The sequence below is a fragment of the Bos javanicus genome, chromosome 28, assembly GCF_032452875.1.
Source record: "Bos javanicus breed banteng chromosome 28, ARS-OSU_banteng_1.0, whole genome shotgun sequence".
NCBI classification, from domain to species: Eukaryota; Metazoa; Chordata; class Mammalia; order Artiodactyla; family Bovidae; genus Bos; species Bos javanicus.
The window spans coordinates 25,809,822-25,834,374 of record NC_083895.1 but is presented as its reverse complement, the minus strand read 5'-3'; the positions used below and the strand labels follow the sequence as shown (position 1 = coordinate 25,834,374).

At 42.0% G+C, this 24,553-nt stretch overlaps 1 protein-coding gene across 2 annotated transcripts in view; it reads right to left on the bottom strand.

The window, feature by feature from the left end:
* The window catches only part of SIRT1 (sirtuin 1), a 32,110-nt gene extending 26,317 nt beyond the window's left edge, over positions 1-5,793 (bottom strand). For both annotated transcript variants that reach the window (XM_061405127.1, XM_061405128.1), the window contains exons 1-4: positions 5,323-5,793; positions 3,837-3,953; positions 2,163-2,404; positions 332-484 (exon numbers count right to left, since the gene is read on the bottom strand). In XM_061405127.1, coding sequence (XP_061261111.1) covers positions 332-484; positions 2,163-2,404; positions 3,837-3,953; positions 5,323-5,707 — 897 coding nt within the window. In that variant the 5' untranslated portion in view covers positions 5,708-5,793. The remainder of the gene's footprint in view (positions 1-331; positions 485-2,162; positions 2,405-3,836; positions 3,954-5,322) is intronic.
* Between the last annotated feature and the right edge of the window lie 18,760 nt (positions 5,794-24,553).

Below are 24,553 nucleotides of genomic sequence, written 5' to 3'. Positions count from 1 at the left end.
AGATGTTATAATCTTTGTGATCCATTCAATATCAAAACAGTGATGTTACTTTTATATGATCTACTAACCTCTAAAAAAATGTCTAGACAATGTAAAGTGAAGTGCAAACTGGAAAAATACAAAATAGCATCTTCTTTGAAAATATGCACAATCATAAAATGAAGAAAAGCAAATGATAGTGCCTATGGGGAAGAAGGGATTTCTGACTACAATGATTTTATTTCAGTGATTTTACTCCACCACAATACTAGTACTCAATTTACTAGACAGCCACTCAAAATAATTTTTCATGACAGAAGGACAAAGAAACAGCTAGAAAAGTTTGTAGTACCTTTGCAAACTTGAAGAATGGTCTTGGGTCTTTTCTGAAATATTCAATATCAAACATTGCTTGAGGATCTGGAAGGTCTGGAAAGTCTATTGCAAGGCGAGCATAAATACCGTCTCTTGACCTGAAGTCAGGTATTCCACAAGAAACAGAAACCTGAAATACGCATGGCATGATTTGTACAATTAAACCATCTACTGCTACCTTAATAATTACTAGTCCTCTTATCACACAATTAGGGAAGAGCTGAAAAATATTTTTAGTTTGAAACTTTTGGGGAATAAGATACTGTCTTAGTTTAATTTCTAATAGAAATAAAATACTCAGAAAACCAGTGTAATTAAGTCCACCACATATTCCATTCATAAGGGGGTAAGGAATTTTAAGTCAGGCTAACTTTAAACCTTTATAAGCATTTAACCAACAAATTAAAGCAATTCCAACTTGATTGGGAAAGAAGTAAACCATTTCAAATTATTTTAACTAGAAAGCGGGCAAGAGTTTCTATCAGTCAAGTATTTCCAAAAAAAATCCCTCCTCTAAATCAGGCTTCTATTACTTCAGGAACACTAAATTTCTTAATTTTCCTTAAAAAACTATGCTGTACAATATTGCAGTTTTTAATTGTGAAGAACAAATTTAGATTCTGTGCTTTTTCTACAAATAAATCTTGACAATTTCAAACTGGGATTTCAGAAGTTATCCATTTCACAATTTTGTCTGCATTTACTCCATTCTGGTCTCAGGGAAAAAACAAACGTCTAAGTCACACTGGGGAAGCAAAACATACCTATTTGTCACGATCATCTAATGTTAAATAACACTCTCCCTGAACTCAACAGGTCAGAAAGCAGGACTCAACTTTATTCTAAAAACTGTCACTACCATGTAATATATTCTGTATTCAACACACAATATGAAACAGCCTAAGTAACTAGTTAATTGAGACGGAAAGTGGGGCAAATGGAAAATGTCAAGCCACCACAATCACATCATCTTAATTTAAAATGGAGGAGAGACGATGTACAAGAATGTTTACAATGCTCCACACTCTGTAACAGTGTGTGTTATCAACATTTAAAATTTAGTAAGCTGATGGGTAAAAAAGTGAAAACTCACTATTACTTAATTTGCATTCACTGAGTACTGACATTGAGCCTCTTTTATGATTATTTGCAAACCATCTTGTTTGTCTATAGTCTTTGCCTTTTTTCTATTGTATTATTGTTATTTTCAATCAATTGAAGCTAACTGTACATTAGAGTAATAATCCTTTGTAAGTCAATCATGGTGTTGTGTTTTTTTTTAATCTGCTATCTGTACTCCACTTCTGTTTATGGTGCCCTATCTCCCCTTTAAAAAAACTTCTGTGTAACTGGAAAAAAAAAAAAAAGGAGGAGAGGGAGGAATCTTACCTTTCCAACACTAAGTTCTCTACTTGCCAATACATACGTACAGGTTCCTGGTTTCTCCATGAAGGCTGAGCAAATAACCAATTTTTATCATTAGGCCCTGACACTGTAATGCAAGCAGAATTCCCTGCATGTCCTTTAGGAGCTGTGGTATAATAAAGCAGGTAAAAATCTTACCTTAATCCCACTTACCTTCTGTGTCAATAGATAGAAGGGCATCTTTTTTAAGGTTACTAAGAAGTTTAAAAAATCCTGAACCAATTTGGTAACTGCTGCTGCACTCACTTTTTAGCAGTTTCCAAACACAAATGCCCATTATCATGTAAGAATAAATTCTATACCAGAAATGTGTTTCTGACTTGGACAAGGCTGGAAATACATACCCTCCCCCTTGTACTAGTATTCTCATCCATCTTACATACCCCAGCTCCAGTTAGAACTATTATTTTTTTGCACTCTTGCAGTAATTTCACAGCATCTTCAATTGTATTAATATCTTTTCTTTTTTTCCTTTTTGGTGGTTCTGAAAGGATATTAATAACAATCTGCCACAGTGTCATATCATCCAATTCAGGTGGAGGAATTGTTTCTGGTAGTAAATCTTTAAGAATTGTTCGAGGATCTGTGCCAATCATGAGATGTTGCTGAACAAAAGTATATGGACCTATATTGAAAGGGAAAAGAACTGGATCAATCCACTCCAAGTAGTTAAAAATCTCATTTATTTTCTGAAGTAGTAAATTAGCAATCCTTAAGGCTGTTTCGTAAAGTAAAAAAAATGCACTGCAAAGGTGTTTCATTCAGAACATCTTCAGAGCTAATATATCCCAATGAAATCAGGAGCTCAGACTCAGAGCCAATGCTATATATCCTGTCCCCTGAGCTATAAAATGCCAGGTATGTATTTTAAAGGGATTCCCTGGTGGCTCAGCAGTAAAGAATCCACCTGAAAGGCAGGAGGCCATAGTTCAATCCCTGGGTAGAGAAGATCCCCTGGAAAAGGAAATGGCAACTCAATCCAGCATTATTACCTGGGAAATCCCAGGGACAGAGGAGCCTGGCTGGCTACAGTTCATGGGGTGGAATCAGATGCAACTTAGTGACTAAACAACAACGTGTGCAAGAGTCTAGTGAATTTACTACTAGAATTAGATTTCTCTGGTTAAAACCTAAAAAAATATAACTTAAATACAACAGACGTACAAAAGGGTTCTGCAAATCAATAAAGATCTTACCCATCCTGAAAGCCCACACTATTTATCATTAAAAACACAAAAAAAATGAAATCTATACTTAACTACTGTCTTTAAAATTTTCCCAGTAATAATCTTCAATTTAATCTTAACCAGTCTCTGCAATGATACGTACAATGCTAATGTTCTGAGCTTTAATAATTCTTTGCCCTAAATTTCTTAATCAGTTCCTAGCTTAAGAAAACCAAAAATACAGTCAATATAAACACTAAAGAGAAACTAATCGTCACTATCTTTAAATAGTCAAGGCATTTCTGAAAAATGAGAGCATATTAAGAAAAAGAATATTTTGAGATGGTCATGTTACTACTTCGATATAAAAATCTCATAGTATTCTCTACTTCAAAATACTTTCCCATTTCATCAAAATACTTAATATTTACTGAGGGCAAACTTTTCCAGGCACTGACTAAACAGTATACAAATCAGTCAGAAATCCCTGGCCCCCATGGGACTTTATATTCTAATACAGGAAACCAGCAATAAAAGTTATATACAGAAATTGTCAAGTAGTGTTAAGAAAAATTATAGAAGGATATGAAGGACGAAGCAAGATACTTTGGAGGATGACCAGTCCATATGGAGGGTACAAGTGGAAAGGACCGTAAGTGTGAGGACCTGGTTTTTGAGAAATAATACAGGCCAGCTTCCATGGGCCCATGCTGTTTAACAAACAAAAACAGAACAAAGTACTAGACTATCCCTAAAACCAAGCTGACATTAAATATCAGTAAACACCTAAGAACCTCATCACAAGACAATAAGGGAAGAAAGAAATATATTTTTCGTCGACATAAAAAGAAAATACAGAGAAAAGACAGGTCTTAAACTGTGAAACCATACCTATCCGAGGTCTTGGAGTCCAGTCACTAGAACTCGCATGCGAGGCTCTATCATCTTCGTCACTTTCACACGAATGGAAACCGTTGGTGATGATTTCATCACCAAACAGAAGGTTATCTGCAAAAGAAACCAAAGGTAACTCAAGGTTGTGGAAACAATCAGCATTTAAAATTATAAACCTCTATAATTATTGTGATGCAACAATTTCCAATGAATAAAGCACTTAACATTCACTCATACTGCCCGTGTAAAAAATGTCTACTGGATCAACTCACACCGTTCACAGGAACAGTATATCCTCTTTAGGAATTCTGCTCAGAAGCTAAGTTTCATCAAAATCTAGAAATAAATTAAGTCTACTTAATCAAAACACAAAAAGTAGCAACCTTGACTGAATTTATCGATCACAAATAATGGTTCATAAAACTTACCAAATAAAAATTTACCCAAAAAGTCATGCAAATACAGCTATGGCAACTTGCACTTCTCTTACATAACGCTAAATCGACAAAGGTACCTTTGCATTATTCGTTTCCCTTATTAAACTATGTTTCTTGAAAACAGTGTTGTTTTTCTAATCCAGTCCCTAATGCACACGTTATCTTTACATATGGTCAAATGGTCCACTGGTTGGATTTATTGGTACAAATAAGAGGCACATCTGTCTAGATAAAAACTATGAAAACTAACACAATTATGTAAAATTAAAAAAAAAAACTATGAAAACACTGAAGGATGACGAGACGCACAACTATCACATCTATTTTAGCATGTCAGAAAAATGTCAATTCGTGTTTCAGGGTTACATATACACACACGAAGACAGTTAATGTAAAAACCACTATAAGAAGACGGTTAGAGGAAAAACACTATTCATGGCAAAGTAGTCTAAAAAACTATTACTCTCCTATGCCCACTATTAATTGCACCACAGAAGGGTAATGTCTTTATAAACAACTATGCTCTTTAAAATTTAAAACAAGTTTAAAAATAAGGCCCTCCAAAAACCCCCAACAAACTTCGCAGGTGTCAGTTAGCCAAGGCAACGGCAAAAGGCTGGCGCAAGGGACAGTCAAAAAGTTGCAGGTTGAAGTGTGCGGGACGGGGAGGGGCGGAGAAGCGAAGAACATTTAACAAAAGCAATACACAAAAGGAGTAGGAGGGGAGAGAAACTTATTTTAAAACCGACAGCCAGGGTAGCCCGCCCCGCGGCTGCGCAAAACGCGAGGCCGCTGGGGCGGGCCGCGGGGAGGAAGGGGGGCGGGGGGTGGTAGAGAGCAAGGGAGGGAGCGAGTCCGCGGGCCGCTCCGGCAGCCCGGCCCTCAGCCCCGCAGGCGCGCGGCTGAAGAAGGCCCAGGCCGGCAGGGGGAAGCCGCAGAGACAAGCCCGAGCCCCAACCCGCCCGAGACTCCACCACCCGACACCAGGAGGGGCCCCGGGAGGAGGAGGGGGGATGCGCAGTCCCGGCCGCCCGCGCCCTGCGCACCTCGGTACCCAATAGCGGCCGCCGCCTCTTCCTCCTCCTCGCCCTCGTCGTCGTCGTCGTCGTAGAAGTCGTCGGCCGGTGGCGCCTCCCGGGATAGGCCCTGTAAGCCCGGCCCATTGTCTTCTTCTTCGGCCGCCGCCGCCGCCGCCTGGGCCTCCCGCCACAGCGCCGCCGCCGCCGCCGGGCAACTGCCGGCCGCCGCCGGCAGTTCCCGCTCGGGGGCCATCCCACCGGGCTCGCCCGGGCTCCGCCCGACGCCGGGGCCGTCTCTTCGCGGCCTCTTGCGGAGCGGCTCCCCAGCAGGCGGCGACGGGGCCTCCCTCTCAGCCGCCACGACCGAGGGAGAGCCGCCGGGCTGAAGGGCGAGCGCCGCCTCGTCCGCCATCTTTCAACCGCCTCTCTGGCCCTCCTCCCTCGCCTCTTCTGCTCCCGCTCGACTCGCGGCACTGGCGCCCCCGCGGCTCTGGCTGCGGGAGATTTAAACCCCGTCACGTGACGCGCGGCTCCTCGCCCCCGCCCTCCCGCCGCTCCCGCCACCCACGCGGGCCGGACCACAACACCGCGGGTCACGTGCAGGCGGAGGCGGCGTGGGCCTGGGGGAAACCCCGCCTTGGGTGCTGCGGCCCCACCCCTTGGAGGCAGGCGCGTCTCGCAGCCAAACTTGTCTTTCAGAGTCTTCAAATCAGTGCCCGCGGGTTGCTTCAAGTTTTGGTTCGCACCGCGAGTTTCCACTTCTGCCTGAAGAGCACGCCTTGCTCGACTGCCTTTGTCTTTTATTAACTTATGCTGAGGGTTAATACTAAGTTCCTGAACGGCGTTAAGGCTAAACTTCCCGAAATGTGCTAAGTAATCGGTCAGTTTGTTAACGGACAAGTGAAGTGAAATTCGCTCAGTCCTGTCCGCCTCTCTGTAACCCCGTGGACTATACGGTCTATGGAGTTCTCTAGCCCAGAATACTGGAGTGAGTAGCCAGCCTTTCCCTTCTCCAGGTGATCTTCCCAACCCAGGGTTCGAGCCTAGGCCTCCCGCACTGCAGGCGGATTATTTACCAGCTGAGCCACACGAGAAATAGAGGCAAAAAGCACGGTTCACTTGTCAACCTACCTCCACACCCACTCGCACAGCTTCTCTTTGACTCCCTTTTTCTCTTTGCTTTTGTCTTTAGACTACTGCTATTTCTTCCTCTCTCCATCCGTTGTAGGGCGGTGTAGATTGTCCATTAAAGGCATGTGTGCGCCCTGCAAAGACCTTTGAGGCGGAGGGATGATCAGCCTACCTGCTTTGTGGTCCCAGCTTGGCCCCAAATGTGTGATTTCCCTCGTATGCTGTTGCTGCTGCTGCTAAGTCGCTTCAGTCGTGTCCGACTCTGTGCGATCGCAAAGACGGCAGCCCACCAGGCTCCCCCGTCCCTGGGGGATTCTCCAGGCAGGAACACTGGAGTGGGTTGCCATTTCCTTCTCCAATGCATGAAAGTGAAAAGTGAAAGGGAAGTCGCTCAGTCGTGTCCAACTCTTAGCGACCCCATGGACTACAGCCTATCAGGCTCCTCCGTCCATGGGATTTTCCAGACAAGAGTACTGGAGTGGGGTGCCATTGCCTTCTCCATTCCCTCGTATAGGTTTCATAAAATGAGTATATCGGGTCAAGTGGAGTGGTATGAAGATAACTGGGCAGAGCATGACTTACATGCCGCTACAAATATGTAGATTTGGGTAAGAATTTGAGATCCTTCTAGCGTGAGAAGTTTAGCTTTTCTGAACCCAAGATCTTCATCTGTAAAATGGTTAATGACTATTTTGTAGGGTTATGATGAGAATTAAAGATAGCCAGATGTAAAGTGAAGGGTGTACATAGTAGCCAAAAATATTAATTCCTTGCCTACTTGAAGTCCCTCTTCTGTTCACTTTTCCTGAAATTTTAGGACTCTCACTCCACATCTAACCTTAACTACGAACCTGTATGATACATGGCAGATCCAGAGCCAAACTTCGTGGGCGTCTGTTTCTGAAACATAGCACTTCTACCCCCTTATGGGGTAGTGAGTTTATAGTTTATCAGTCTGTAAGCTTTGAGTGGGTCCTGTCTATACAGTGACAATTACTGTTTGAACTTAAGAAAGCAACTTAAGGTGTTTCATCCTTTAAAAAAAAACAGTTCTAATTTTGAAAATTTAACTGGAAGGTCCCATCTAAACCCAAAAGTCTTTGTACCTCGAGTTAAACTGAAAATCTCTCCTTACAGCTGGTTGTTTCATTTCTAAAAGTGATGATCTCTTTCATCCTCCTGCTGCTGCTGCTGCTAAGTCGCTTCAGTCGTGTCCGACTCTGTGCGACCCCAGAGACGGCAGGCCACCAGGCTCCCCGTCCCTGGGATTCTCCAGGCAAGAACACTGGAGTGGGTTGCCATTTCCTTCTCCAATGCATGAAAGTGAAAAGGGAAAGTGAAGTCGCTCAGTCGTGTCCGACTCTTTGCAACCCCATGGACTGCAGCCTACCAGGCTCCTCCATCCATGGGATTTTCCAGGCAGGAGTACTGGAGTGGGGTGCTATCTTTCATCCTAAAAGGCTTGAAATCACTTAAGTGTTCCTTCAGATAGATGCCCTGTAATCAGCCTGTGAACAAATCCTGTGGTCTTTTCTTCCCTCCTACACTTCTTCTAGTGCTTAATTAGGTAGACACCTCACCCTTCCTGGCTTTCATACGCAATCCTATTCTCTCCCCACTTTATCTTATCTCACAATATATTTCAAATTGCTTCTCGACTATGTTGGTAGGATATAATATATAAAATGTTAAGAGTCAATATTCTATCAAAATAGAAACAGGACTTTCAGATTAAAAAAAAAAAAGACATGTAAGCTTATGAACATCTTATTACTTCATTGATTTGTATATATTGTACTTCAGAGACACTTGATGGTGTTATGAAATACTGTGTGATCACTGTGTGATTACTTGTGCCCTAATGGCACAGTCATGGCCAGTAGGATAAGCGAGAGACAGAAGTTGTATTACAAAACAACACAAACTCTCATCTCTTCTGGCCTTACCAGTAGTTGAAAATTACTTGCACGAAATTCAGCTCATTCTTTGTTCCTAAAGCTGGAAGTTCACATTCAGTTTTTCAGATCTCCTGTGGCTCTAGTGTTGACCTTCTTGTTAGTATTTTTGGCATTAATATTCTCTAAATAGTACTTTTCATATTACAAAGCTACTTTTTTTAAAAGGAGGAAAGCTCTTTACGTTCTCATATGGAATGATCTCCAAACTGCATTGGGCAAGATGTAAAACAGTGTGCAGGATAGTGCCATTTGTTTTTTTGTTTTTAAAAGGGTGTGGAAGTGAGACCAGATGTATGCATTAGCTTATGTATGTGTATAAAATAACCCTGGAATCACTTGAAATAAATACGTACATGCCTGCCACATATTTGTCATACTTTTTGCCTGTGCCTACTTTCCTAGAACAAATCCTCTCTACTCCTTATTCAGTAGATTGGAGAACACATTCCCCTATTTTATTTGTTAACTTATTTTTCTCTATGTGTTTTATTGACTGTCTCCCCTGACTACAGCAGGGACTTTGTAGTCCCTGCTCACCTCTGTATCATCAGCTATCTAGTAGAGAGCTAGCACATATATTTATTGAACAACAGACTAAATGAAGAATCTAAAGGAAACCTGCCACATAGGAAAAGAATTGTTGAATGAAAGGCGATGGGCAGGGACTTCCCTTGTGGTCCAGTAGCTAAGACTCCAAGCTCCCAATGTAGGGGGCCCAGGTTTGATCCCTGGTCTGGGAACCAGATCCCACGTGTGCAACTAAGACCTAGTGCAGTCAAATAAATAAATATTTTTTAAAAATAAAAGGGGAAAAATAGGGATAGGCAGCAAAGGTGCTTAAAAAAAAAAAAGGCAAGGAAATTCAGTTTGTAGCCAGCACAGTTCACATGAGAACGTTAGTAAAACATATGAGATTTCTGGTATCTTGTTCAAGAGGATGAGCATGGTGTACTGGCCTATGTGTTTCCCAACACCAACAACCAAATCTCTGATTCTTCAGACGATAACTGGATATTCAGCAATTCAAATCATTTTTGACATTAAATACTGGGAGCTGGTGAAGGTCTCAGTCTCACAGGACTGTCCCCAGTTCAGATGCCAGTCACAAGTCCCAGAATTATAGATTTCTGACCAAAAGGCTTTGAATTTGGAGTTCTGGTGAAACTCTCCTAAAGTTCAATAATTTCCTCAGGTGGCTCACAGAACCCAGTAAGACACATTACTTATATCTACAGAGAAAGCATTAACTTTTGTATCCTTACAAAGGAGACACATGAACAGCCATATAAAGAGATACACAGGGCAAAGTTCACAAAGATCCTGAGCAAAAGTCCATGTGGAGTTGGGGCACACCACCCTCCCTGCACTTCACTGTGTTCACCAACTTGGAAGCCATCTGAAACTTCCTGTTCAAGAGTTTTTATAGAATTTAAAGTCTCCAGCACACCCTGCCCCTCACTCTGGAGCTCGGGAGTAGAGCTGAAAAGTTCCCACTCTCTAGTTACTTGGTCCTTCTGGTGACCAACTCCATCTCAAAGCTATCTTGGGGATCCCGCCCTAAGACCTACTTTATGCTACCTCATTAGCATAAACTCAGGAGTGCTGGAAGAGCCTTCTTATAAATAATAAAAGACGCTCCTACTGGAAAAGGTCAGTTTTCATTCCAATCCCAAAGAAAGGCAATGCCAAAGAATGCTCAAACTACCGCATAATTGCACTCATCTCACACGCTAGTAAAGTAATGCTTAAAATTCTCCAAGCCAGGCTTCAGTAATACGTGAACTGTGGACTTCCTGATGTTCAAGCTGGTTTTAGAAAAGGCAGAGGAACCAGAGATTGAATTGCCAACATCCGCTGGATCATTGAAAAAGCAAGAGAGTTCCAGAAAAACATCTATTTCTGCTTTATTGACTATACCAAAGCCTTTGACTGTGTGGATCACAATAAACTGGGGAAAATTCTGAAAGAGATGGGAATACCAGACCACCTGACCTGCCTCTTGAAAAATTTGTATGCAGGTCAGGAAGCAACAGTTAGAACTGGACATGGAACAACAGACTGGTTCCAAATAGAAAAAGGAGTACTTCAAGGCTGTATATTGTCACCCTGTTTATTTAACTTATATGCAGAGTACATCATGAGAAATGCTCGACTGGAAGAAACACAAGCTGGAATCTAGATTGCCGGGAGAAATATCAATAACCTCAGATATGCAGATGACACTACCCTTATGGCAGAAAGTGAAGAGGAACTAAAAAGCCTCTTGATGAAGGTGAAAGTGGAGAGTGAAAAAGTTGGCTTAAAGCTCAACATTCAGAAAACGAAGATCATGGCATCCGGTCCCATCACTTTATGGGAAATAGATGGGGAAACAGTGGGAACAGTGGCTGACTTTATTTTGGGGGGCTCCAAAATCACTGCAGATGGTGACTGCAGCCATGAAATTAAAAGCCGCTTACTCCTTGGAAGGAAAGTTATGACCAACCTAGATAGCATATTCAAAAGCAGAGACATTACTTTGCCAACAAAGGTCCGTCTAGTCAAGGCTATGGTTTTTCCTGTGGTCATGTATGGATGTGAGAGTTGGACTGTGAAGAAGGCTGAGTGCCAAAGACTTGATGCTTTTGAACTGTGGTGTTGGAGAAGACTCTTGAGAGTCCCTTGGACTGCAAGGAGATCCAACCAGTCCATTCTGAAGGAGATCAGCCCTGGGATTTCTTTGGAAGGAATGATGCTAAAGCTGAAACTCCAGTAGTTTGGCCACCTCATGTGAAGAGTTGACTGATTGGAAAAGAGTCTGATGCTGGGAGGGATTGGGGGCAGGAGGAGAAGGGGACGCCAGAGGATGAGATGGCTGGATGGCATCACTGACTCGATGGATGTGAGTCTGAGTGAACTCCAGGAGTTGGTGATGGACAGGGAGGCCTGGTGTGCTGCGATTCATGGGGTCGCAAAGAGTCGGACACGACTGAGCGACTGATCTGATCTGATCTGATCTGATCACTCAGGAGACTACAAGTGTGTTAAGACTTCTGTGTTTAGAACAGAAGAGAAAAACAAAATATACTAAAGGCTGTCATAGACTTCAGACACTAATTACTAAGAAGATTTTGAAGATTTTTAACTTCTTTTCTCATCCTAGTAGTCCTTAGCTTTTATTTATGTATATATTTTTGGTGTGAATATCTAAGGCTATGAGTACAAGAATATTTATTATGGCATTCAATGTTGTTGGGAAAAAAGTCCAGAAACACATCCAGATGTCTTCAATAGAAAACCCGTTGATCAAATTGTGATGTATACATACTGTGGCATATTATGCAACCCTTAAAAAGATCTGTAATGGTTGTTCTTGAGGAATGTTTATCTGATACACTGGGAATAACAAAAGTAAGTTGCACAAAAATTGCATATTATGATCCACTTTTATTAAGTATACCTTTTATTACTTAAAAACCCCTATATAATACCTGGGTTTCCCTGGTGGCTTAGTGGTAAAGAACTTGCCTGCCAAGCAGGAGACATGGGTTTGATTCTTGGGTCAGGAAGTTCCCAAGGAAAAGGAAATGGCAACTCACTCCAGTACTCTTGCCTGGAAAATTCCACAGATGGAGGATCCTGGCAGGCTACAGTCCATGGGGTTGCAAAAGAGTTGGACATGACTTAGCAAATAAACAACAACAAATATAACAACTGTATAGAAACCTGTATATAAGTATCGCTGTAGAGATTTGGAAAAAGTATGGAAATGTACATATCACAATGCCAACATTTTAACATCCTTGATGGACTGGGGTGGAAATTATTGGCAGGGTTGAGGACACCTCGATAAATGTTTCTTGCCAAAATATTATGTATTAGAATGAACATTTTTAAAAAATATAATTTAAAAGCAAAAGAGTAACCATTTTTTGAAACTACAACCTGAGGGCTAGACTCTGGGTTCTGGTAGCCGCAAAAAGCCCATCTCACTCTAAGGCCTGACTTATAATTGGCTGACTTTCTTGTCTTACATGACTTCTTTTTAAATTTCCTACCTATAACCAAAAGTTTAGCAGATGTTATTCTTTCACAGCATCTTCTTTTGTCTTTTGATTGAGTTACAACCTAAGTATTATACTTCCCTAAAGAATTTAGCACTCTGCACCTTATGAGACACCACTTGGGAAGCTGTGTTGGACTTCCAAATCAAATCGAATAAACAGTTTGGTAATGTGGCCAGGCTTCCAACAACAATATGAAGATTTAGTATAATGGTTCTGAAATGCTTTTGACCCCCTTTCCTCCAGGGGATATTTGACAACTGGAGACATTTTTGTTTGTCACAACTCTGAGAGAGAATGTACTAGTGACATTCAGCAGATAGACACCAGTGATACTTTTTACATTCTAAGCAGCAGAGGACAATCCCTCACAACAAAGAATTATCCAGCCAAAATGTCACTAGTGCACAGTTCTGGCCTATTGCCCTGTGCCTACACACAAGGAAGCCTGAGGAACTGTATCATTCGGGGTGACAGAATGGAATTGAGGGCAAAAAGGCAATGATCAGCATTGAAATGCAAAGTTCAGTTCAGTCACTCTGTTGTGTCCAACTCTTTGCAACCCCATGGACTTCAGCACACCAGGCTTCCCTGTCCATCACCAACTCCTAGAGTTTACCCAAACTCATGTGCATTGAGTCGGTGATGCCATCCAACCTTCTCATTCTCTGTCATCCCATTCTCCTCCTGCCCCCAATCTTTCCCAGTATCAGGGTCTTTTCAAATGAGTCAGTTCTTTGCATCAGGTGGCCAAAGTATTGGAGCTTCAGCTTCCACATCAGTCCTTCCAGTGAACACCTAGGACTAATCTCCTTTAGGATGGACTGGTTGGATCTCCTTGCAATCCAAGGGACTCTCAAGAGTCTTCTCCAATACCACAGTTCAAAAGCATCAATTCTTCCACACTCAGCTTTCTTTATAGTCCAAATCTCACATCCATACATGACTACTGGAAAAACCATAGCCATGACTAGACAGACCTTTATTAGCAAAGTAATGTCTCTGCTTTTTAATATGTTATTTAGGGTGGTCATAACTTTCCTTCCAAGAAGTAAGCGTCTTTTAATTTCATGGATTCAGTCACCATCTGCAGTGATTTTGGAGCCTCCCAAAATAAAGTCAGCCACTGTTTCCACTGTTTCCCCACCTATTTGCCATGAAGTGATGGGACCAGATACCATGATCTTAGTTTTCTGAATGTTCAGCTTCAAGCCAGCTTTTTCACTCTACTCTTTCACTTTCACCAAAAGGCTCTTTAGTTCTTCACTTTCTGCCATAAGGGTGGTGTCATCTGCATATCTGAGGTTATTGATATTTCTCTCGGCAATCTTGATTCCAGCTTGTCCTTCCTCCAGACCAGTGTTTCTCATGATGTACTCTGCATATAAGTTAAATAAGCAGGGTGGCAATATACAGCCTTGACATACTCCTTTCCCGATTTGGAACCAGTCTGTTTTTTCCATGTCCAGTTTTAACTATTGCTTCCTGACCTGCATACAGATTTCTCAAGAGGCAGGTCAGGTGGTCTGGTATTCCCATCTCTTTCAGAATTTTCCCCAGTTTATTGTGATCCACACAGTCAAAGGCTTTGGCATACATAGCAGAAATAGATGTTTTTCTGGAACTCTCTTGCTTTTTCGATGATCCAGCAGATGTTGCCAATTTGATTTCTGGTTCCTCTGACTTTTCTAAATCTAGCTTAAAATCTGGAAGTCACGGTTCACGTATTGATGAAGTCTGGCTTGGAGAATTTTGAGCATTACTTTGCTAGTGTGTGAGATGAGTGCAATCGTGTGGTAGTTTGACCATTCTTTGGCATTGAGTTTCTTTGGGATTGGAATGAAAACTGACCTTTTCTGGTCCTGTGGCCACTGCTGAGTTTTCCAAATTTGCTGACATATTGAGTGAAGCACTTTCACAGCATCATCTTTTAGGGTTTGAAATAGCTCAACTGGAATTCCATCACCTCTACTAGCTTTGTTTGTAGTGATGCTTTCTAAGGCCCACTTGACTTCACATTCCAGGATGTCTGGCTCTAGGTCAGTGATCACACCATCATGATTATCTGGGTCGTTAAGATCTTTTTTGTACAGTTCTTCTGTGTATTCTTACCACCTCTTCTTACTATCTTCTGCTTCTGTTAGGTCCATACCATTTCTGTCCTTTATTGAGCCCATCTTTGCATGAAATGTTCCCTTGGTATCTCTAATTTTCTTGAAGAGATCTCTAGTCTTTCCCATTCTACTATTTTCCTCTATTTCTTTGCACTGATAGCTGAGGAAGGCTTTCTTATCTTTCCTTGCTATTCTTTGTAACACTGCATTCAGATGGGAATATCTTCCCTTTTCTCCTTTGCTTTTCACTTCTCTGCTTTTCACAGCTATTTGTAAGGCCTCCTCAGACAGCCATTTTGCTTTTTTGCATTTTTTTTTCTTGGGGATGGCCTTGCTCCCTGTCTCCTGTACAATGTCACAAACCTCATTCCATAGTTCATCAGGCACTCTGTCTATCAGATCTAGTCCCTTAAATCTATTTCTCACTTCTACTGTATAATCATAAGGGATTTGATTTAGGTCATATCTGAATGGTCTAGTGGTTTTCCCTATTTTATTCAATTTAAGTCTGAATTTGGCAATAAGTAGTTCATGATCTGAGCCACAGTCAGCTCCAGATCTTGTTTTTGCTGACTGTATAGAGCTTCTCCATCTTTGGCTGCAAAGAATATAATCAATCTGATTTCGGTGTTGGCCATCTGGTGATGTCCACGTGTAGAGTCTTCTCCTGTGTTGTTGGAAAAGGGCGTTTGCTATGACCAGTGCATTCTCTTGGCAAAACTCTGTGAGCCTTTGCCCTGCTTCATTCTGTATTCCAAGGCCAAATTTGCCTGTTACTCCAGGTGTTTCTTGACTTCTTACTTTTGCATTCCAGTCCCCTATAATGAAAAGGACATCTTTTTTGGGTGTTAGTTCTAAAAGGTCTTGTAGGTCTTCATAGAACTGTTCAACTTCAGCTTCTTCAGCATTACTGGTCGGGAGCTAGACTTGGATTACCATGATATTGAATGGTTTGCCTTGGAAATGAACAGAGATCATTGTGTCGTTTTTGAGATTGCATCCAGGTACTGCATTTCGGACTCTTTTGTTGACTATGATGGCTACTCCATTTCTTATAAGGGATTCCTGCCCACATTGGTAGATATAATGTTCGTCTGAGTTAAATTCACCCATTCCAGTCCATTTTAGTTTGCTGAAATGTAAAGTAGGAGGAGACAAACATGAGAGTAGGAGGACGTGGAGTTCACCTCCCTCCACGAATACATAAAAAATATATCTGTACACGGAGTGATTCTCACTAAAAGCAAATTGGAGGCAGACAGAAAGACCCCTGTAAAACAAAAGCTGTAAGAAAGATCCATGCAGAATTGGATGAATGGGAGAAACAACAATCAGGTTGGGACCTGCACCCTTGGAGCGTACACGGAAGAGGAGGGGAATTATATCTACTCAGAGTTCCTCCCTGGGGAGTAAGAAGTTTGAACCAAGTACTGGGCACCCTACCCTGGGGTATGACACTGGGTGGATTGAGTCTCCTTAGCTGGGTAAAAACCAAATGGGACTACAATAGTGCTCTAAGAAACCTAGACTCTGCTCATGAAGAGTGTGCACACACTTGTTTACTCCTGAAATAGGACAGAGCAAACAGATTGAAACTGCCTGGGACACTGGCCTGCTTCCTGCAACTGATAGCACTTGACCTAGGCTGAGTCGAGTGCCAGCTCCAGCCCCATTGGTTCCACAATACAGCTCTTCTCCAGAACAAAGACTGCCACAGACAAGAAGAGCATGCAGTTGTAGGGGGCAGAGCTGGCTCAGGCCTAAGAAGAACCTGAGCCAGGTGAGGGCAGACATCACTAGCACTTGTGGCGGCAGCAGTTCAGAAATGGTCTAGAACTCTGCCTGGGGCCAGAACCACCCTAGCTTTTTTCCAACCCCAGCCAAGCACCTGCTCAGTCCCTCTTGCTCCAGCACTGCTTCCTTCTGGGTTAAGAGTATTAGTGTTGGGAGTGGGGAGAGCACACATTTAGAGGGGAAAAAACAAACATGTATCCAAGCCTCAGGGCTGTTACTCCAGCAACTTGAGCCTTACTCCCACTCCCCGGTAGGCTGGTGCTGGCCACTGCACAGAGGAGGAACGCCAGCAAACACCTTGCCCTTGCTCTAGCCCCACCTACCATCTCTAGTCCCACCTACCACTAAGATGATAGCTGTTAGGACACCATGGAGGAAGACATGACTCATGCTCATGTTAGATACACTCTCCGGACAAAGCTACTGGGCACAGGCACGTTGTAGAGGTATGCTCTCACACAAGGACACTCTTTCAAGACCAGGGTAAGTAACTGTTTCACTTAATTTCACAGGAAAGTTGAGAGAAATGAGGAGGCAGGGGAATTTCTTTCAAATGAAAAATGAGAGAAAAACCCTGAAAAAAGCAACTAATGAAATAGAGATAAGTAATTTACCAGATAGAGAGTTCAAAGCATTAGCAATAATAAAGCTAACTCAATAGGGAAGAGTGGATAAACACAGTGAGAATTTTGAAAAGGAGCTAGAAAATATAAAAAAGAACCAATCAGAACTGAAGAACACAATAAATGAAATAAAAAGGAATTAAGAGCAAAGTAGGTGATACAGAAGAATGCACTAGTGATCTGGAAGCACACTTATGAAGGAACTCACCCAATTAGAACAGCAAAATGAAAAATGAATTTTTAAAATGAGACTAGTTAAAGGGACCTCCAGAACAACATCAAACAGGGACTTCCACGGTGGTCCATTGGTTAAGACCCTTCACTTCCAATGCAGGGGCATGGGTTGGATCCCTGGTCTGGGAAAAAAGATCTGACACGCCATGTGCTGATTGGTCAAAAAAAAAAAGAACAACATTGAACATATCAAGATTCACATTATAGGGGTCCCAGATGATGTATTTGATGAAATTATAGTTAAAAGCTTCCAGAACTTAAAGAAGGAAACAGATATCCAGATGCAGGAGGCAGAGGGGCTCTCAAACAAGATGAACCCAAACAGACCCATACGAAGGCATATCATAATTTAAAATGGCAAAAGTTAAAGAGAAAGAATTGTAAACACAGAAAGAAAAGAACAAAAAAAAAAAAAAGAAAGAAAGAAAAGAACAAAGACTCATGTATAACAGAACCCCATTAGATTATCAGCTGATTCCTCTGCAGAAATTCTGCAGGCCAGAAGTGAGTGTCATGATTTTATTTAAAGTGCTGAAAGGGAAAAAGCTACAACTCTACCATGCAAGAGTATCAGTTACAACTGAAGGAGAGATAAAGAACTTCTCTGAAAAGCAAAAACTAAAAGAGTTCACCAATACTAAATGAACTCAAAAAGAAATGTTTAAAAGTGGAAAAGAAAAGGCTACAAGGACTAATAATCTATTGGAAAGGAAGAATCCCAATAGTAAAGGCAAATATATAATAAAGGCTGAGGATCAACCACTTAATAAGCTAGCACCAATATTAAAAAAATTTTTTTAATCAACTGTAACTACAGTAGTTAAGAGACAGACATGAAGATGTAAAATATGACATCAAAAACACAAAACATGGAGGAAGGGAGTAAAAAACTATAGATCTTTTATAGTGTGTTTGAAATTAAGTGACTACTAGTTTAAAACATGTAGATACACGGTTACAGGATAACATACATGAACCTCATGGTAACCACAAAGGAAAATCCTACAGTAGAGGACATTCCCTGGTGGTTCACTGGTAAGGACTCCATGCTTTCACTGTCAAGAGCCCATGTTCAATCCCTGGTTGGGGAACTAACTAAGCCACAAGCCACATGGTGTGGTTAAAAAAAAAAGACCTACAATAGATACACAAAAACTAGAATGAAAGGAACAAGCAGACTACTAAAGAAAATCACCAAACCATAAGAAATAAAACCAAGAGAATAAGAAAAGAACAGAGAACTATAAAAACAATCAGAAAACAAATAACAAAATGACAATAAATATAGAACTGTCAATAGTCACTTTAGAATCCATTTCAGTAGCTCCAATTACCATCTGGAATATGCTAATGAGTCAAAAAAAAAATCTCTCAGTGGTCCATTTGGAATATATATGTATCTGATATGTACTGAACCACAGAATGGTGTCAAAGCAACATGTGGGAAACTGAAAATCTATTACAGGTAAACTTTAAAAGGCTATAAAGGAGGGATTTCCCTGGTAATCCAGTGGTTAAGACTCCATACTCCCTATACAAGGGGCACAGTTTCAATACCTGGTCAGGGAACTTGATCCCACATGCCACACTAAGACTCAGTGCAGCCAATTTTCAAAAGAAAGGCTACAAGGGAAATGGAGACAAGATAGCAGAGTATGAGCTCACTTCCTTTCATGAAAACACCAAAATCACAACTAACTGCTTAACAACCATTGACCAAAAAAAAGGCTGAAATCTACCAAAAAGATACCCTACATCCAAGGACAAAGAAGAAGCCACAACACGATGATTCAGTTCAGTTCAGTTCAGTCCAGTTCAGTCACTCAGTCGTGTCCGACTCTTTGCGACCCCATGAATTGCAGCATGCCAGGCCTCCCTGTCCATCACCAACTCCCGGAGTTCACCCAAACTCACATCCATCAAGTCGGTGATGCCATCCAGCCATCTCATCCTCCGTCGTCCCCTTCTCCTCCTGCCCCCAATCCCTCCCAACATCAGACACGTAGGAGGGGTGCAATCACAATAAAGTCAAATCTCATACCTGCTGGGTGGGTAACCTACAAACTGGAAAATAATTATACCACAGAAGTTTTCCCAAAGAAGTCAAAGTTCTGAGCCCATGTTGGGCTCCCCAGTCTAAGGGATTGGCAAAGGGAAGAGGAGCCCCCAGAGAATCTGGTTTTGAAGTCCAACAGGGTTTGATCACAAGAATTCCACATGACTGGGGGAAACAGAATTTCCACCCTTGGAGGGTACACGCAAGGTCTTATGTACACCAGAACCCAGGGAAAAAAGCAGTGACCTCGTAAGAATTGAGTCAGACCTACTTGCTAGCAGTGGAGAGCCTCTGCTGGAGGTGAAGCTGGGGACAGCTGTGGCTCACTGTGGGGACAAAGACACTGGTGGTGGTAGTTCTGGGGGGTACTCATTGGCATGAGATCTCCTGGAGGCTGCCATGCTGCCATTTTCTTGAAAGGATCTGGCCCCACTCAACAGTATATGGGCCCCAGTTAGTATGAAATAACTTCAGGTGAAAGACAGCCCTACCCATCAGCAGATGGACTGTTTAGAGTCTTCCTGGGCACACAGATGTCCGCTAAACACACCCTTGACATGGCTCCACCCACTAGAGAGACAAGAGCTAGCTCTACCCATCAGAGGTCAGGAAGAAGTCCCTCCCACCAGAAAGCCTGCACAAGCCTCATAGCCAGCCTCATCCACCAGGGGGAAGAGAGCAGAAGCAAGAACTACAGCCTATGGAACCCTGCAGCCTATGGAACCCTGCAGCCTATGGAACAGAAACTACAATCACAGAAAATTAGACAAAATGAGATGGCAGAAGAGTATGTCCTAGTTGAAGGAACAAGATAGGCAAGCTACTGGAAAAAGAATTCAGAGTAATGATAGTAAAAATGATCTAAGTTCTGGGGAAAAGGTACAGATGAAGAAATAAGAACTGTTTAACAAAGAACTAGAACTAAAGACGGAGAAGGCAATGGAACCCCACTCCAGTACTCTTGCCTGGAAAATCCCATGGATGGAGGAGCTTGAAAGGCTGCAGTCCATGGGGTCACTGAGGGTCAGACACGACTGAGCAACTTCACTTTCACTTTTCACTTTCATGCATTGGAGAAGGAAATGGCAATCCTCTCCACTGTTCTTGCCTGGAGAATCCCCGGGACGGGGAGCCTGGTGGGCTGCCATCTATGGGGTTGCACAGAGTCGGACACAACTGAAGCGACTTAGCAGCAGCAGCAGCAGAACTAAAGAATGACCAAACAGAAAAGAACAATGAAATAACTGAAATGGAAAAATCTCCAAAATTTACAAACAGCTCATGCAGCTCAATATCAATAAAACAAATAACCCAATCAATAAATGGGCAGAAGATCTAAATAGGCATTTCTCCAAAGAATACATACAGATGGCCAAAATGCATATAAAAAGATGCTCAACATCACTAATTATCAGACAAATGCAAATCAAAACTATAGTGAAGTATCACCTTACACTGGTCAGAATGGCCATCATCAAGAAGTCTATACATGGAGAAGGGAATGGCAACCCACTCCAGTATTCTTGCCTGGGAAATCCCATGGATAGAGGAGCCTGACAGACTACACTCTATAGGGTCACAAAAGAGTCAGACACAACTTAGCGACTAAACAACAATAACTTGAATTGGAAAATAATAAAAAGACTAAAGTTAGAAGAAAAAAAAAGTTATTATTAAAAAAACAAGAAGAAGTCTATACAAACCAAAGAGGAGAGTGAAAAAGTTGGCTGAAAGCTCAACATTCAGAAAACGAAGATCATGGCATCTGGTCCCATCACTTCATGGCAGATAGATGGGGAGACAGTGGAAACAGTGTGACTATTTTTCTGGGCTCCAAAATCACTGCAGATGGTGATTGCAGCCATGAAATTAAAAGACACTTACTCCTTGGAAGGAAAGTTATGGCCAACCTAGACAGCACATTGGAGAAGGCAATGGCACCCCACTCCAGTACTCTTGCCTGGAAAATCCCATGGATGGAGGAGCCTGGTAGGCTGCAGTCCATGGCGTTGCTGAGAGTCAGACACGACTGAGTGACTTCACTTTCACTTTTCACTTTCATGCATTGGAGAAGGAAATGGCAACCCACTCCAGTGTTCTTGCCTGGAAAATCCCAGGGACAGGGGAGCCTGGTAGGCTACCGTCTATGGGGTCACACAGAGTCGGACACGACTGAAGTGACTTAGCGTAGCATAGACAGCACATTAAAAAGCAGAGACATTACTTTGTCAACAAAGGTCCATCTAGTCAAGGCTATGGTTTTTCCAGTAGTCATGTATGGATGTGAGATTTGGACTATAAAGAAAGCTGAGTGCCAAAGAATTGATGCTTTTGAACTGTGGTGTTGGATAAGACTCTTGAGAGTCCCTTGGACTGCAAGGAAATCCAACCAGTCCATCCTAAAGGAGATCAGTCCTGAGTGTTCATTGGAAGGACTGATGTTGAGGCTGAAACTCCAATACTTTGGCCATCTGATTCAAAGAGCTGACTCATTGGAAAAGACCCTGATGCTGAGAAAGATTGAGGGCAGGCAGAGAAGGGGATGACAGAGGATGAGACAGTTGGATGGCATCACTGACTTGATGGACATGGGTTTGGATGGACTCCGAGAGTTGGTGATGGACAGGGAGGCCTGGTGTGCTGCAGTTCATGGGGTTACAAAGAGTCGGACATGACTGAGCAACTGAACTGAACAGAACTGATACAAACCGTAAATGCTGGAAATGGTGTGGAAAAAAGGGAAGCCTCCGACACTGTTGGTGGGAATGTAAATTTTGTACAGCCACTATGGAGAACAGTATGGAGTTTCCTTAAAAAACTAAAAATAGAGCTACCATATGCTCTAGTAATCCCATTCCTGAGCATGTATCTGGAGAAAATATGGCTTGAAAGGATACATGCACCCCGATGTTCATTGCAGTACAGTTTACAATAACCAAGACTTGGATGCAACCTAAACATCCATGGACAGGTGGATAAAGAAGATATGGTACATATATACATGGAATATTACTCAGCCATTAGAAGAATGAAATAATGCCATTTGCAGCAATATGGATGGACCCGGAAATTATCATACTAAGTTGAAACAAGTCAGAAAGAGAAAGACAAGTATCATATGATATCACTTACATGTGGAATCTTAAAAAAAAAAAAAAGATTACAAATGAACTTATGTACAAAACAGAAACAGGCTAACAGAGAACAAACTTACGGTTACCAGGGTGGTGGCCGGAAGGAAGAGATTGGGAGTTTGGGACCGACACATATACACTGCTATGTTTAAAACAGATAACTGGGAATTCCCTGGCAGTCCAGTAGTTAAGACTCCAAGCTTCCACTGCAGGGAGTATGGTTTCAATCTCAGGTCAGGGAACTAAGATCCTGCATGCTTTGTAATGCAGCCAAAAGAAAAAAACAAGTACAGATCTTATTTTAAAAATATTTACTGCCAAAAAATGCAAACCACCTTCTGAAAATGCAAGGTTGCCACAAATCTTCAATGTGTAAAAAGCACAAAATCTGTGAAGTGCAATAAAATGAGATAAAACTGTATTGTCTTTCAGATGTCTGCCTGTAGGGTCTGCAGGACCTCTTTCATTCCCGCTGTTGGTAATTTGTGTCTTCTGTTTCTTTTTTTTTTTAGTCATTCTGGCCAGAAGTTTATTACTTTTACTGATCAGAAATAGAGGATTTCCTTCTCCAGCTCTCTCTTCTCCAGATTTTCCCCACACTTTCCAGCAACCAGGGTCACATTTTCTGGTTGTTTTTTTTTCTTTTTCTTTTGGCCCCCCCCATGTAGCATGAGGGATCTTAGTTTCCCAACCTAGGATCAACTAGGAATTGAATGTGTGCCCCCGATAGTGGAAATGCAGAGTCTTAACCACTGGACCACTAGGGAAGTCCACCTTTTCTGTTTTCTGGCTAGAAAGATGAGTTTTTAAAATTGTTTTTTTCTTGGAGCACCAGGCTGCCACACAGTTCTACATGATTAGGGCTAACTTCAGGGCAAAGCAGTGAAATAAAAGAGCGGAAAAAAAAAAAAAAGAAAAGGCATTTCCCTAACTCTTTTTAGATTTCTTTATCTCAGTTTTTCTGACTTAAAGGATAAGTTTCTTATTGGGATTTTAAATTTCTGTGCTATTGCACAGAAATAGTGTAGCTCTGTGACTGGGACTGTGCTTGTGGTGGCCAGAAGAAGAAGAAAAAGGATGATAATTTCTCCACTTCCTCCACATTCTCCTTCTTTTAGGAACTCTGTTTCATGGTGTTCTAACCAGAACTATAGGATCTCTCTAGAAGTTAGTTAAGTGCTGTCGCTGTCGTTGAGTCAAAACCAGGAGATGAAACATTAAAAACATGAGAAACTCTCTCCTTTTATGGGTTCTTCTTAACCTTTTGGTTCTCTCCCCAATCTGCCTGCTGCTATTTACTTTTTAAAGAGTCCTCAAGAGTCTTCCCTGGTGGTACAGCGGCTAAGACTCTGTGCTCCCAATGCAGGGGGCCTGGGTTCAATCCCTGTTCAGGGAACTAGATTCCACATGCCACAACTAACAGCTTTTCAAGCTGCAACCAAAACCTGATGCAGCCAAAAAAATACATATTAAATAAAAAAAGAGCACTCAAGTAGTTGCTTTCTGTATTTTTGTCCAGAGTTTTTAGTTGTAATCACTGGGAAAGATTGGGTGCAGATAGCTTACTCCATCTGAGTCAGTAACGGAAGTCTTGAAAAGTCTTTTATGGATCACATATCATACTTCTGTATTATAAAAATATATATCTGCATTGAAATTTATTAAAAAAAATTCCTCTGATTGTTAAAAAACCTTTCTTCTGGATTGAGTTACTGATATAGTAATTAATATTATATAACTTGTCAGTTCAGTTCAGTTCAGTTGCTCAGTCGTGTCCGACTCTTTGCGACCCCATGAATCGCAGCACGCCAGGCCTCCCTGTCCATCACCAACTCCCGGAGTTCACTCAGACTCATGTCCATCGAGTCAGTGATGCCACCAGCCATCTCATCCTCTGTTGTCCCCTTCTCCTCCTGCCTCCAATCCCTCCCAGCATCAGAGTCTTTTCCAATGAGTCAACTCTTCGCATGAGGTGGCCAAACTACTGGAGTTTCAGCTTTAGCATCATTCCTTCCAAAGAAATCCCAGGGCTGATCTCCTTCAGAATGGACTGGTTGGATCTCCTTGCAGTCCAAGGGACTCTCAAGAGTCTTCTCCAACACCACAATTCAAAAGCATCAATTCTTCGGCGCTCAGCCTTCTTCACAGTCCAACTCTCACATCCATACATG